Below are 16,856 nucleotides of genomic sequence, written 5' to 3' on the forward strand. Positions count from 1 at the left end.
TGCTACACATCCAAAAATATTTGGGTAGCATAAACTGACCTGATGATGGAAAATAAGAACCATTAGGGAAGGAGGATTTGTGGGAAGATGGGAGAGGGGATATGATTCAATCATGTTCAAAGTTCTCAAATAATAAAGTATGAAAAAATAAAATAAGAAATTCACCTTATTTCAGACCCAAAGACAGACTCTCATTTACACTCTGAAAACAAAGAATACAAAGTGCATAAAAAGAAAATGTTAGAAGTCACCTGAGGCTGTGTTTGTTTGCATTGATTGATTTCTATTCTTAGCTGGCTGAAATGAAATTAGGAATTAATTAAGCTTTGATTTAGAAGGGGTTTAGTTTCAGGTATGGTGTGCTGGCTTGGCTTTATGGGAAGGAGGCAGATTGGGGATGTAAGCTTTTAAAAATGTTTTCATTAGTTTAGAATGAAAAAAGATGAACCATTATAATTGCTGATTAGTAAAATCTTAAGGAAATGCATTAATTATCTTACTGTTTTATTTTTATGTATTGACTATGTTGACTGAGTTGAAGCAGCATCCACAGTAAAAAGAAACAAGGGGCAGACCACATGTAGCTGTTACTTCAACAATTTATGATTTCAAAAACTGGAAATAATAATTATAAATGACTTTAGTATATACAAAAATGATAGTAGTCAAGGCCCCAACATTTCTACATGTCTCATCCTATTGGAAAGAAATTTGTCTTGATGAGGTTGATTCCTTGTATCCACAGCAGGTGACTAACAACCAATTGCAATTCCAGCTCCAAGGAAGCAGACACCCTCTTCTAGACCCCATACACACATGTAAGCACATGCACATACACATGAAAAATATATATATAATGATATAGAGAAAGAAACTCAAAGCTTGTAGGGTTGGTTTTAATCAAGTCCTAGAAGCTCTGGTCTCTTACCTGCCTCCTATATATAAAACAGAGAGAAAACAGCTGTTTTCAGTCTGTTGTGTTATTTATAGATAGTGCATTCCAGATGTTCCAAGTTCCAAAGGCCTACACCCCAAGCAAGAACCTCTGGTATTATAGCTAACTTACAGGCTTAGCACCAGGAAATCCTAGTAAAAGATTTAGGTTGGCATTACAGATTGGCAATCTGCTGGGAAAAGTATTTCTACCTGCCTGAAATCATTTTATTTTAAATAAGTAATGGTTAAATAAGAGATGGGGTGGGGCCAGATTATTTTCAATTTTTATTTTAGTTGGGCAGAAGTGAGAGGAAGGGGCCTTACATGTCTCTTAGAATGTCTGAATGGCCCTAAGAACAATGGCTATTGTCTCCATTTTACAATGGCTCCTTGTTTCAATGGATTCTCTAATGTTATAGTAGAGTTTTTTTAAGTGTTCTTTCTGAATCTCCTCCCCAAAGAGGGGTTGACTTTATGGAATCAGTGCATCTCTCCCATCATGCTTTGCTAAGAGAGTGTCTGCAGGAGAGAATCTGATCATAAATGTTGAAAGGAGTTCTTATATTTGGTACATCTATATTTAAAAAAAAACTGAATTATTGGATTTGTAGCAATTTGTTCTTCAAAAGATGATCAACGGGTGCAAAACCTGTTTTGTAGCTGAGAAGATCTGTAGCCATGAGACTGAGAGAGGCTGTTGGGATAGCCAGGTCTGTGCTAGTGAGAGTAGTCCTCACTGTCAGTACTGAAGGAAGAAGAAATTTTAAAACTGATTACTTCAACATCCTTATTCAAGAATTTGATCTACCTTATTTTCACCAGTTGGTGACTGGTTTCCATGGAAATGGAAATGAAATATGCATTTCTTGTTTTAGATTTTCAGTTGTCCCATGCCAACTGAGAGCTGTAAATGCCATTTGGTTAACAGCAAGGATCCAGAATCCTTCCATTTTAAAGTGGCAGGGGGAGAGGAAAAGAAAATGCTTGCCAAGTCATTTCACTTCTTTCTCTTTAAAAGTAATACCATTTTATGATTGTCTGAACTATTGACTGATGACGATCAGACAAATGAAGCTAACAATCTCTCTCCTGAGTAATGGATGTTAGCACTTTTCCACCCTACGCACTGTAGTTTAAAGGCATGGGATGGTCTTTCTGATTCCCACCCGCTGTGCCAGGGGTGTGCAGTGGAAACAAGGATTGTCAAAATGTTGAAAGGAGACAATTTAATGATCCCCATGATTCACGACCTGAGAGGGGGAAAGTCTCATTAAAGGAAGTCGGAGGACTGGAAAAACTCCTTGCTTTTGGTAAAATGTTGGTTAATTTGTCATCAGGATTTTCCATTTCTGAGGTCACTGTTCATAACTACTATGTTTTCTAGAGCTCTTCCATAGAAACAAGAACGTAGAATATTAGGAATAAGTGCTTTAACATAGGATGGTTAGGCATCAGAACAATTAGATTTTTGTCTTGCTTTATGACTCATTAACAGTTGATTCAGTATGAATACTCTAATAAAACTTTATTACCATTAATGTATAATGCTTCTTTTAAATTTGTTTATATACTAGAATATAAAGTAATGCAAGTCTAGTTCCTAAATATACCCAGCAAAGGTCTGTGAACATGCATCTTCTCATAAAGGTTATAAAGGAGTTTCTCCATGTATCCATGTCTTCCTTTAATGAAGAAAACTACAGACAATTGCTTTCAAACCCTGGCTTTCTCTAGGTCTTTTAAGTGTGGTTTCACACCTGACCAAGCAGTGTGTCAAACAAGATCCTTATTGCTGGATGGACGGAATTGCATGCGCACTCTGGAGGAAATCTTAAATGACTGCATGTCATTTAGGATCTGCTGTTGTCCATTGTCACATTGTGTTTATGAGAACTATCACTTTGGAAACTGTTTTGGTGCAGAAATATTCTGCCACATAGTGACTGGAATAAAGAACCATTTAAGATGTGGCTAGAGACTTGCATAGAGTATCTTATGGAGGTCAAAAGAGCAAGCAATTGTCATCACAAGTGTGATTTGACACATGGTTGTTTCTACCTTTTCAAGAGAGAGCAACAAGTCACTCATCTTAAGCCACAGCCTGCCTAGTTTGAAGAGCCACTGCAGGAATGATTGTGTGTAATGCGATCAGCAACATCTCTAATCAAAATGGCAGCGCTAATCAATCTAATATAATCCACAGGCCTGGAGTGGATCTCACCTCAGGAGAGCAGAGCAGTGACTGATCCATTCAGCTCTGTAGGGATACATCCAGGAACCTGTTTCAGTCAGCATTTGATCCAATCAGTGTTGGGATCTATTCTGTGATTGATAGAATTATTGGCTGATTTAGTCACCTCTTATTCTAATTGGAGCTTTGGTACGATCAGTAGTTGATACACCTAGAACAGTATCTAAATCAATATTTTTTTCAATCAGTAGCTGACCAATTGTATGATGTAATCAATACCCAATTGAATCAAGTCAGTCTTTGATCCTGTCATTGGCTGACCCAAAGAAAGGAATCCACTGAAATTGAAGCCAGAGTCAGTGCTTAGATGAGTAAGCAACATTTTATTTGAACAATAAGAATGAGACTATGAAACTGCATGTAGTATATTATCTAACAGCATGTAGTCATTGGCATCCTTACATCAGCCAGAAATTAATCAGGCTTGTGGTTTTCCTGAAATACCATAAAATGTGAGTTTTAGTAGGGTCATAGGCAGATTCAGTTTGTGAAACTCTTTATCAGTTCTTCCAAGGACCATTTGGAATTGTTTCATTGACAAAGCCTTTTCAAGGCCACAGCCACAGTGCCAGTTTTGCTAACCTCCCTCCCTTATTTCTACTAAGCTCTCCTTCTGAGTCTCCTTTCAACATAGCTTTGTTTGTGTTTACCAGATACTGTGTCACTCATGTAGGACATGCCGTGACTTGTGAAAACTCATTAAGCATTTTGATTGGCTTGCTTTGCCTTGTGTTGTTTGTATGTTCACGAAGATGTGAAGGTACACACTGGACAAAAGAGGGATGCTGGAGCCCGCACCAGCTTCTCAAGTGAATGTTCTTCTCTGTTGCTATTTTTTTTTTTTAATTTTCACCCCGATGAGAAATCGAACCCAGTCTCTCACACATGCTAAGCTCTGACTCTGCCACTGAGCCTAGGAGTATTAAATCTTGAAAGGGTCTTTCTCATTTAGAAACTCCAGGAATTATGGTACCATAAGAGCTTCAGGGCACAGCCTGAGAGTAATCGTCTCAGGAAATCATCATTGCTTTGTTCTGGCCCTGACAAGTATGTACAAGTCAGGAGACACATGCATATTCTACTTTGAATATGTTTGTTTTATTGTTGTGGAAACATTAAGGCTTGATATCAGGAGGTCTGAATTCAAGATCTGTCTATACAAATTAGTTGTATTAGCTTAGGGTAGTCCCTTAACACATAAAAATAAGTTTCCATATTTTTAATTTGGAGATAAAATACATATAGTACGAGATCATTGTGGAAACCAAATAAAATGAAATATGAGGAATTAGAAGAAACAATCTGATAAATAATATTTAAGGCATTTTACTGCCCTCATTGGTTTTTAATGTGTAAATTATAAATTGTATATTGTATTAAGTATTCTTTGTGTGGGTACATGTATATACATGTATTTGTGTGTATATATGTGAACATATATGTACATGTTTGTGGAAGGGAGGTATACAGACTTATGCAAGTTTACTGAGATCAGGATAAGAATGCTCTACCATGCTCTACCTGTTTTGTTGTTTATTTGTTTGTTTATTTTTGTGAGGCAGGGTCTCTCTAACATAGGCTCAGATGTTCTCTATGAGGCTGAAAGCCACCAAGGACCAGGGACCCTGCAGTCTTCACTAACTACAGCTGGTGTGCACTGCCGCCACCTGACTTGTTGAGTGGTTCTGGGGTCTGAACCTCAGCCCTCATGATTCTGTTTTCTCCAGCCACAGACGCTGATATTTTAATGGCTATGCAGAGCATTCACTATAGTGAGGAAACTGTGTAAAGCTGTATTTAGCATCAATTACAGAGACTTTTAAAAAGGTAGAAGTGTGTATGGTTTGGGGCCCTAAGAAGACTGATTTTATTTCCACCATGTCTGGAAAACAGACTTTAACTGGGCTGAGGATCATGTAGCTGAGAATGATTTTCAGTTTTTCAGAAGGTAAAGAGAAAGAAAAGCAAGTGCCAAAGCTTCCTGTTGCCACATAAAGTCAGTCTCATTACAGACAATGTTTATCAATTCAGGTCCTTGCACACATGCAAACACCATCATAATCAACGCCTATCCTATATGCTATTTTTATATGAAAGTGCTATGTACTATATACATTAAATTGCAAAATTGATGATTAGGAATTAAAAAAAAATTATGGATGTTTGTCCTATCTGTTGGGTTAGTTCTTCTGTAATGTAAAAACCTTCTAGTATGTGTGAAGATGACATGAACATCGCAGGACCAGAGCTGGGATCAGGGCTGGTGCTCTTCTGGTGTCACTTGGCTGAAAGGAATACATGATATCTGAGCGAATAAGAGGCATTTGGGTGGGATAATGGGTCTGTCTGTCTACCTGTCTATCTGTTTGTCTGTCTTAGTTTTGCTTTAACTGTTGTCCAGATTGAAAGAGGACTCTGATACTCCTCAGACCTGAAGTTGCCTTAAGTGTCTTGCAGAAAGAAATTTAATGAACACAAACAGAACCCTTAGATCACAACTCAGAGCCACTGCTAATCATATTTCAGATAAATAGGAATATACCATAGTCACATGTTTTCATGGTTGACTGTTTGGAAAGTTAAAACTTGTGTCCTCAGTAGTTGGACAATTTGCCCATGATCAGCAAGCAATCTCCAACCAAGTGAAATCAGGCATTTATAATGCCACCGTCTTCACCAGCTCTTAGCAGAATTTCAACAAAGGTATTTTCAGCCTACTTTACAGTAAGTATTGAACGATTTATTTACCTAACTATTGTAGTAAAAGCTAATAGAAATAAGTCTATTAAATATATTCTTAAATGAATACAAGTGTCTACATTATTTTTTAAGATTTCTTGGCCAAGGGTAGCCACTGACACTACAACATGTCACGTGTGTCGTTCTCACCTTTGAACCCTTTGTAACAAACACACCTTTCAGTACTTGTTTGGTTCTCACTACCAAAGAAGTGATTCAGAAAAATTAATTAGATAGAAAGCAAGGGAGTAGTTTCGTTTGTTTCAGTTACATTATTACAGCAGTAACCATAAACTGCTTACCGGGTACAGGTGAAATATTATGCGTTTTGAGTGCATTCTAGCACCCCAGTGTATTATTTTGCTACTTAAGACATACTTATATAATGTGACTTTCTGGGAACATTTGAGGAAGGGGGAAATGTATAGAAAAAGACCACAAAAGAATGAAACTCATAATTTGATGCGGCCTCTGGTTTCTTTCCTTACCTTTATGGGCCTTTTCCAGTCTCTTGGCATACGCATTCAGCATACACCTCATACTTCATGCATTACTGAGTTCTAATTATGAAATTTTCTTCTAATTATGATAATACAAAGTTATAGGGAAATCAGCCTAGGTGGCAGGAGGAGTAGTTGTTCGGCCTGCATACAGAGCATTTACACTGGCAACAACCCCAAATCAGAACCACTGGAGCAGAAATTCTTAGAGCACTTTCCTCCTAAACCTTGATTAGCATGTGCCACAAAACTCGATAATGGTCTGCATAAGACTAGCAATGTCTTGCCACTGGCCTGAGGTTCACTTAGTCAAACTCATGGAGCTCATAAGGTGCCAGAGGAAAGTTTTGTTTTCTTAAGATAGACAAGTAACCTGGCAGTATGGCAGTGTCCAACACAGTTCTTTCTCTTTAGAGTGCATGTGCACATGTATGTACATGTGTATGTGTGGGGGGGGCTCAGAAATTGCTGTTAAATTGCTTCCTTAATCACTTCTCTACGCTACTTTTTGAATCAGGCTTCCTCAGTGAATCTGGCGCTCACTGATTCGGCTAGATGGGACAGCAAGCCCCAAGGATTCTCCTGTTTCCTGCTTTCCCAGCTCTGAGATTACAGGCACCACTGCCATGCACAGTGTCTTCTACCTGAGTACTGGGGATCCAAACTGGAGCCCTCCTGCTTATGTGCCTAGCACTTTACCACCTGAGACCACCCCCAGCCTCTTAGCACCCTATCCTCCCTAGGCCCCAGCTCCCTAGTCCTCCAGGCACCCCAGCCCTCTAACCCTCAGCCCACCAGCCCCTTTATTTTCCCAGTCCTCCCCAAAGCCCCTAGCAGTCCTAAAGGTAGTTTTGTCTCTTATGATATACTAACTCTGCCTGTCAAGTGATACTTGGGAAATAGAATCACTTTACTTGGAAAAGTTTATGAATCTATAGCTTCCAGGGTCATGTAAGGAAGGGGACATTCAGTTTCCTGAATCTAGTCTCAGAAGCTCAAAACTGGGACTTCTGATCATATGTTTACAGTCCTGGCCACAGATCTCTCAGGTCACAGGTCCAAGAGCCATGCGTTGGTGTAAGTTTGTTTTGTGAGATGGACTCTTGCTATAAGCCTGGATTGGCCATAAATTTGTCTCAGCCACACATATGCTGCAAGGATAGCTCTAAAAGATACACTAGTGTTCAGTTTTCTTTTTAGATAATGTTGTTTGCTAGTTACTGTCTTATTTTTCTTAGAGGCCAGCCGGAAAAGTTAGAAAGTTCAGCCACAGTAACTTTCCATAGGCAAATGACAGTCTGTTAACCACTCACTGAGACTCTACTGTGCCAACACAGTAAGCCTCAGACTATTCAGTTTTGTAGGTTCCAAACTATCAAAACAAAATTTAACTTCAAAAGAAGATAGGAGAAAATGGAGGAGAAAGGGAGGGACTAATATTGCTCAATAATGTATCTTTCAGGATGTGCTTGGGAAATTGTCAACCAAGAATTCTGAGCAGTTTACTTGAGTCAGGTGCTAGAAGTGGGTACGGTGATGTGTATGTGTGACTTCAACAATAAGCTGGCAGAGAAAAGAAGATGCCTCAACTCTAGGATGAGTTCTGGTTTTCCCGGGCTACAGAGTGGGATTTCTTTTCAAAAGACAAAAATAAAAGAAAATTAAGTGCAGAGAGAGGAAGAAGTAGGAGGAGACACAGGTTTTCCTGGGTTGGAGACAATGTTTCTTTCTGTAACATAAATATCCAGGGGACAAAGCTGAATATTCTTTTAGCCCTTCCAAGGAAAAGTTCAGATCTACATTAGTGAACTCTTGAAAGAAACAACTTGATTTCTAGCTAAAGTGACTCAGCAGGAATGAGTAATTTCTCTCTTTTCGTAGTTAAGAGGTACATGAGACAGCTCCTCAGCCCTCAGTTTATAGTAGAAAATGACACTGAAATTGTTTCAAAAGCTCTAGTTGCAGAGAATAAAAACTAGTTTGTTGATGTTTAAGAACACTAAAGAGAACTCACTTGTAAGAAATTATGGGAAATTGGAGAACTGGGCTTCAGACCCCTCTTAGCCTTAGATGGAACCAGGAGGGTAAGAAGGGGAGGGGAGGGAAGAACCTTAAGGAGGCACAGGAGATGCAGACAAGCATAAGCCATTGACTTCCTAGAAACCAACTTAGTCATTACATTACATTTTCTGAGAAGAAAAGGTAACTATGGAAGAAGCACACATCCATCATCCATGTGTGTCTGTGTGAGGCTTCTGTTATACTTTATCATTCCATAAAACGTGTTAGAGGGGAAAAAACAGAAGCAGGCAAAAAATTGGTTTTTATGATAAACAAAACAAATTTTCTATTCTTTAGGCGTGGGCTAGGATGTGTTTTTATGTTCTTTCTGTTAACAGTGAATGGATTACTTTTGTAGGCTATGGTGGATAGGGTGAGCAAATGCCATAGGTCTAGGTCTATGTCTTAAGATAATGAAGTTGTTAAAAAATGCTGTTAAATAGTCCTGTCCTCTGTCTTACAGAGCATCAGCTGGAGTCAGGGAGTAGGGGTGTGGGCAAACAAATGATGAAATCTTGGTTTCCATTCAGAAGCTGAGGATTGTGGGCTGGGGGTTGGGGGGGTTGGGTGGAGTCCTGAAAAGCCAGAGTTACACACCCAGGACACTATGGACTATTCTTTGTCCTCCTGTGTTTCATATCTTCCATTCACCATCTGCCAGGATAATCATCTTCATTTGTAAAATAAGAGAAATCCTGCCTGCTTTACTTATTTGGCAAGAACAATGCATGATTACAATATGAATATAGTATTATCACACATGACAAGGAGAGTCAAGACCACCACTTTTGGACTATATGTTGAAGAACATTTCCCTATGGCTTGCTGCCTCATTTCCCTCTAAGAAGGCTTTTGAAATACATGGTTCACACTAAGATTTGCATTAAGCAAACATCCCCCAAGAAAGAACGGACACACCAGATATCCAATGGGAAGAGCTTGGATGGAGATTAGCATGATCTATGGATAGTTGGAGATACTTGTGGCAGGGGGCAAAAGAAGCAGACGGCAGTTCCTTAGCCACTTGCCTCTGCTGAATTCCTACACAGGTAACTTTCTCCTTCACAAGACATGACGGCAAGTGGGAAGGGAGAACTCCTCATTCATCCTGATCTCTGGTTTATAGCTGAGCTTGCTTGAATCTTACCTTAAGTTCTGTGAAAGCTCATGTAAGCTAGGATTTCTAATCCCACTATCTCCCATGGAGGGACTGAAGTTCCCCCAGCAGCATGCTGAGCTGAGCAGACACAGCAGGAGGGAGGGAAGCCAATGACAACCTCTAATCACAGCTCATAGGGAACACCCTGTGAGTGAAGTTGTTCACCCATGTCACCTTGATCTGTGTTCAAATTGATTAACAGATGCCCTGAAGTGACACAGCTCCATAGAAATATCTTGAGCCTTTCAATTACACTGGATCTTTGTAAGGAGCTGAGGATAGAAGATGATAAAATATAGTAAGAAAGAGAAGTAGACCAAAGATTAACATGGCTTTGGTGTCATTACTTTGAGTTTAAATTTTCTTTTGAGGGGAAATTATGTAACAAAATGTTTCACGTTTACCAGGATCCTGAAACTCTCCCAGAGTCAGAGAAATGACACATTAAGGAACACCTTCAAAATTTAGCCTGTCCAAATCCAATTTATTTTTTAGTGTGCATTCTCTTTTAAATCAATTCATTAGTATACAGATCCATTATAGTGTGTGTACTTGGGTTATTTTTCAGAAGCTTCACTGTAGTGTGTGGTAAAACCATGAGTATGCACAGGGTTGTGATAGCACCCAATTACTGAAGAGTCCTCACTATCTGTGCCTTGGAGTAAAGCTCTTGTTTAGGTGTTCTTTATGTGACAGTTTAATATTGAGTATATATTCTAGACTGAAGTTTGTTCATTATACTAAGAACACTCTAATGCACATATTCTGGTCTTTGAATAAAAAAAAATTACATCTGAAAAACGGAGCTCTGTTTCTGATGTTAGTGTTTAGCTGACCTGACATTATCGATGCTGCCTGAGAATATTCTTCAGAGGCTTGCCCACATACTTGAACTTCAAACCAGCCATAGTGATAATCATTCCCCCCATGATTTGCTGTAAATTCTTGTCAAAATACTAAGTCTAAATAAGATGTAAAAGTAAAAAGGTCACTGGTATTTTGTGGGGAAGCCATCATTGTCATCTGAAGCTCATGGGCTGTTTAAATGTAGTCTAGCTAGTTATTTGTATCGCTGACAGTATGCTACAGTATATTATCTAACTGATATTTTAAACATGAGTAAGAGGAGAGAGGGGGCTCACCTCAGATAATTTCACCATTTCATGAAATTATGAAAAACAATAAAAAGACATCTTTGCAAGAAACTTTTATTTTAAGGAAATAGTCAATCGAGCACTCTCTGTGCATTAAAGATGTGTGCAATTGGTGCCAACCTTTGTTACATTTGAGGAATGCAGAAATGAGCTAATTATTCAATTTTTAAATGGTGTGGGAAAACAGAAATTCAATATTATCTCTCTTCATACAGTACTTTCAAAATTCCCAGGAAGGTACTAAAGAACATTTTGTGGATGACTAACCTAGTGAGACACCATGAGAATTTCTCTGGGAAAATAAAAATGCATAACACTGACCTGGCACAAGCTTGTCTCCAGTGAGCATCCTGCTCTAGCTCTGATGGGAGATGTGTTTCAGGAACCCCAGAGATGGAAGACAAAGACAGTATAGTTTAATGAGTCACGAAAAAAGAACTCTTGCATGGACGGAACCATAGGCATTGTCTTCTTCAGCTTAATGAAAAAAGAACTATAGATAGTGAACCAGTGGGTACATTGGATGTTTTCAACCTAGGTAACAGGTGGCACAAGTACTCAAATGACAGTATAGGTTTTAAGAATGAACAGTGCTTAGAATCACACCTGCAATTCATATTACTTGTGTTGACTGACTGCCAAATAGCTGCAGAAACAAATTTAAATTTTCTTTGGAAGAGTGAACTTTCCACAGAAGCCTCAGAGAGTGGAGAAGACAAAAGCACAAGCAATGTGACTCCATTCAACAGCCACATTTGAAAAATGGCACCCTGGAAAATCACATAGCAGCAAATACAGTAATTTGATTTGATTTCTCTATTTCGTAATCTTTGTATTTAATTTATACGTTCACAGAGTGACATATGAAAAGATGAAAAGAGAAGGAGATGATCAGAATCAACTAAGCAGATTGTTTTTAAAGAACAAAAGAAACTTTAAAAAATAAAATAGAAATTGAGGTGAGTCCATCTTGAATGGATTAAACAGCAAATTCGTCATGACTTAATAAGAGAGGTAGAATAGAGAACTGGCAGAGCTGCTACAGAATGCAACATATTAAAACAGAGTTGTGAAGTCTCAGAGGTTACCTGCAAAAGTAATAACAATATATATGCATTGATAACTCATTGTCCCCAAAATGGGAAGCATGGAAGGAATGATTAACAGATAGCCTTTGGAAAAAAACAGCTAGGAATTTTGCAGAACTAGGTATTGACAGTATACAAATTCTGCAGAATTATTTCTAAGGAAAATCTGCATAGTGACTAGAAGCAGGTTATCTAGACCAATGACTTACTGCCTGAAGAATTATCCAATGGGAAACAGTGGGCTGCCATCTGTAAGGTGGTGGTAGTCAAGAAGTCTTGAATGGATGTAATTGCCTTCATGAACAAGTTATGTCATTCTTCTGAAGCATAAAACTAACTGTGAGCTAGACCTCAAAGATGCTGGAAGAGAGTACACACTACAAATGAAAGTAGAACAAATATGTGCCTGTAACTGTAAACAAGCATTGTTCAGAATAATGACAGTAATTGTAATTTATAGAATTAAAAAAACTCAAGAGTTACTCTGACCATGTGTAGCTTAGACATGGGTATACCCAGGGTAAGACACTCTTAAAGTGTGTGTTATTTTTATAAAGAAGAATATGGTATGGATGACTTTACACATCTGTTGTTCAGTTTCTATGACCAAGTTCAAAGGATTAGCACATGGTAATAGAACATTCTGATGGGAAGTAACATCACTAGACATGAAAACATCAATAAGCAGTTACCCTACATGGGCTTCTGCTCTACTAAAAGATATATTTGTTTTGTTTTGCTTAAGAAAGAGTATTACTATGTATCTCTGGCTGTTGTGGAACTTACTATGTAGACCAATCTGCCCTTGAATTCACAGAGCTCCCCTCCCAGTGTATTTCTAATGCTGGGATTATAGGCATGCACTACACATTTTGTTCAAATAGCACTCAGAATTAGTAATAATCAATATGATGGAATATTTGAGCAGTGATCTCACAAGAGAATTAGAAATTTGAATAAAAATAACTAATAACTTACAGTAATATTCACCAAAAGCCCAATGATCACTCAGACTTAACAATATGTAGAATCAAGACAAAATTATTAGTTGTGTTTTGGACTCACAGATATAATTTAATATTTGTTTTTTTAATATTTGCTAGTTTTTCTAATAATTAAGTGATATGACCAGAGCATGTGAAGTGGCTCAGTAAGTAAAGGATCTTGATGCCCATTACTGTAGACCCGAGTTCAATCCCAAGAACCTGTAAAAAGTTAGATGAAAAAAAATGAATATTACCACAATTGTTCCTAACAATGACACACACACTCCCAACACACACACACACACACACACACACACACAGAGAGAGAGAGAGAGAGAGAGAGAGAGAGAGAGAGGGAGAGAGAACAAAAAAATAAAAATATTAGCAGAAAAGCATAATTATGAGTCCATAATAACTGGGTGTGACAACCTAAAATGTCCTTCAGTGAGAACAACACTTCTCAAACTTGGATACCTTTTTACAACAAGGATGACAGGAAACGCAGTGTGAGACATTTGAACTCAGGCTTCAGGAAAGCTGGTCATAAAACAACTAGGACTAACGACTAAGTAGTCCCAAAGATGGCCCAAATGGCATGTCGGTGAATGTGTGCATGTATGCATGTACACATGTGTATGTGTGAATGTGTGCATGTATGCATGTATGCATGTGCATGTGTTCAGTAGATGTCCCAAGGGAAAGGACCAAAAAACGAGGCAATTTTTGTGCAAGTGAGCAAAGATAAGAGACTGAAAATTCCGTACACAGGGCTATTAGTATACAGAGTTTGTATACATAGTTTCTCCATTTTTCATATTGATATTCAAATCTGTCTATAATTTCCCTCTCTCTCTCTTTGTTCTTTCATTTTCTCTCATGCATACATTGTAACAATAATGTCATCTTGGTGTGTGTGTGTCTTTGTGTATCTTTCTGTGTGTGTGTATGTGTATAGACTCAGTAAATATTGAGTATGTTCCTCAATATCTTCCCACCTTATTTTTTGAGACCCTTTCTCATTGGATGCAGAATGTATGGGTCCATCTAGGATGGCTGGCCAGCAGTGTCCCAAGATTTGCCTACAGACACAGGCTACTGTCACTGACTTTTTAGCATAGGTTCTAGGGATCTGAGCTCAGGTTCTCATTCCTGCATAGCTAACACATTGCTAACTGGGCTGTATCCACAACGCTGTTCCAATATTAATGGTATGTTTTCATGTAGCATAGTTACATTTTTTGAAGGTTATCTATTTTCATCCACAGTACTCTTTGGTCCAGTAATTCCACTTCTTATAACTTATCTTCAGTTGGTAAAAGATATATATGCTCAAAACTGTTCTGCGTATCCTTTATTTATATTAGTAAAAAATCTAGGTAACATTCTAGGAATAAAAGACATATTAAAAGAATTTGTGCATGTCTGTATGTATTTATACAACCACATGAGTACAAAATTACATCATTTATTTATACTACCATATAAAGAATAATCCAGTGTATTAGTTGGCACTAACATATCCAGATTAATATTTGTATAGAAATATATGTATGACATTACTTGGTGAAAAGAGCAGATTGGACTGTCTCTTCCAGCAAACATGCCTATATATCTATAACTTGTTTATAGTTAGCTAGACATCAATTATATCTAGTGACAAGAAGGCCCTAGCACATATAATATAAATTAAAAAGCAATGGAGTAGAGTTTCAAAGACTGAGAGCTAGTAACTTGTGGGGGTAGGGCTGTCTTCTCTTTCCACAAATGTCCATATGTCTCAAATCTCTCTGGGTGCTCTCACCTCTAAAATGGAGACAGAAATGGGCACCAGACATCACACACACACACACACACACACACACACACACACACAGGTCCCTTAGGGGAACCTCAGCTCTCTTCCCCGTCTTTGCAGACATTAGTTCTGTTCTGTTTTAGTGGTTTTCTTCTGGGCTCAGTGGTGATGTAGCAGTTGTCTCAATACTATTCTAAGCCTTTACCTCCAAACAGTTTCTTTATACTTGAACCTCCTCTGCTGCTTTTGGACAAGGTGATGGAAGGTCTTTCAGTCAGAAGATTATCTTTTATATTCACATATTATATTCATTGTACATAGTAATGAGCCTTATAAGGACTTTTTTTCTTCAAATATAAACTTTGAGTGTATGCCCACCATATTGCACCTCCCCCTGCTTGAGTTTCCTTCTCATGGGGTATATACATGCGTGGTTTGTGCCTGTATATACCATCTAGTAGCCACAAATGAAAGCATGCAGTATTTGTCTTTTTGAGGCTATCATGATTCACTCTGTGTGATAATCTCTTGATATATCCGTTTTCTTCCAAACAACACCTTTGCTTCAGCCAGACGATTTTTCTGAGCAAAGAGCATTGACGTGGCAAAAGTGGCAGGGAATTCTTTTTTAAAAAAAGATTAAACCCAAACCTTTTTTTTATATAATGACATCATTTTTTAAGAACCATAAGAAGATGAAAATGAACAAATGAACTGTCTAGATGTCCTCAATAATTTATATACAATTGGTTTAAAACAATTACTAAGGTATTTATTTTTTTGCAATATGTTTGCAATTAAATAACATATCACACTTTCAATAATATTTTTGTTGGAGATTCTTGATCTGCATTTAACTGTATACAGTTTTAGAAAGTAGCTATAGAAGACGGGATCATGAATTAGACAGCAAGTGGGAGGAAAGACACAAGCAGCTGGAGAGAAGAAGAGGGAAAACTGGAAAGGTATAAATATAATATTCATGAAATTCTCAGAAAACTAAAAACAATAAAATTAAAAACTGCACATTTTCACATCCATATTTGTAACATTCCTTGTACCTGAACTCATTGTTAGTCTTTAAATTATCCAGGATTCAATAAGATTAAAACTTGAGATGATGCTTCTGTAGCCACATGTTAGACATCTAGCCTAATAGGCTGCTATCCTATTAGGCAATACAAAACAGTCCCCAACAAGTTATATGGTTCATTTTCAGCCTTTAGGATGATTTTTTCTACTTAGAATAGCAGGATATCAAAAATAAATATCTTCAGAATTACAACCCCAAATCACATGATGAAGTGCTAAATAATTTGCCACAGACAAGTTTTAGTGCTACTTGAGTAGGAAGTTCTTGAAACACCCACAGCTGGATACTTTCTGCACCACTTTGGCAGTGACACATAGAGCTGGTGAGAATGGAGAATCTTACTTTAGAAACTGTGTCTGTTCTGCTGCAGGCATGGGACCCGCTGTGCCGGAGAAGTGGCAGCCACTGCAAACAACTCTCACTGCACCGTTGGAATCGCTTTCAACGCCAAGATTGGAGGTATGGGAAACTTCCAGGGATATACACGGGAGCCAGGAAGCTCTTAGCCAACTGCTTTTCAGAATCCTTTTCAAACTAGTGCTTCTGTGCATGACAGAGCGCAACTACAGTTGACAGCACAATACTCATGTGAAAGATGATTTTCAGTTCGATGATGGACACTTACCACAAGATCCATCACAAATAGTTTTTCTAAAGAGACTTGCAGGAGATGTGGGTGGATGTTGTTGAGTAGTGATCATAGAAATGTGTTCTGTTGATGTCTGTACTAACTCAGAATTGGCACCTGGGTCATGAAGAACGCGCAATGGAAACATCAACCCACACTGTCTTTTTTGGGGTATATAGTGTCTATGCTTTTAAAGGTGACTTTTAACTGTAAACTAAAATGCTAAAGGGTAAAATCTCTTCTTATAATCCAAGAATATTGTGATAATGTTACCATAAGTCATATTTATGCAAGGGTATATATGTATGTGCGTGCAGATACATACATACATACATACATATATACATACATACATATATGCATACATACATACAAAGACAGATACATAGATAGATATGCATATATTTATGCATATATGTATATAAGGTCACATATAGTCAAATTTGGGCTCATATATGTTTATTAT

General features: G+C 37.9%; 1 protein-coding gene across 1 annotated transcript in view; it reads left to right on the forward strand.

Moving 5' to 3' along the window:
• The window catches only part of Pcsk5 (proprotein convertase subtilisin/kexin type 5), a 409,108-nt gene that overhangs the window by 145,353 nt on the left and 246,899 nt on the right, over nt 1-16,856 (forward strand). Inside the window, exon 6 of the mRNA XM_028770072.1 lies at nt 16,133-16,221. Coding sequence (XP_028625905.1) covers nt 16,133-16,221 — 89 coding nt within the window. The remainder of the gene's footprint in view (nt 1-16,132; nt 16,222-16,856) is intronic.

The sequence above is a fragment of the Grammomys surdaster genome, unplaced genomic scaffold, assembly GCF_004785775.1.
Source record: "Grammomys surdaster isolate TR1022 unplaced genomic scaffold, NIH_TR_1.0 198, whole genome shotgun sequence".
Lineage (NCBI taxonomy): Eukaryota > Metazoa > Chordata > Mammalia > Rodentia > Muridae > Grammomys > Grammomys surdaster.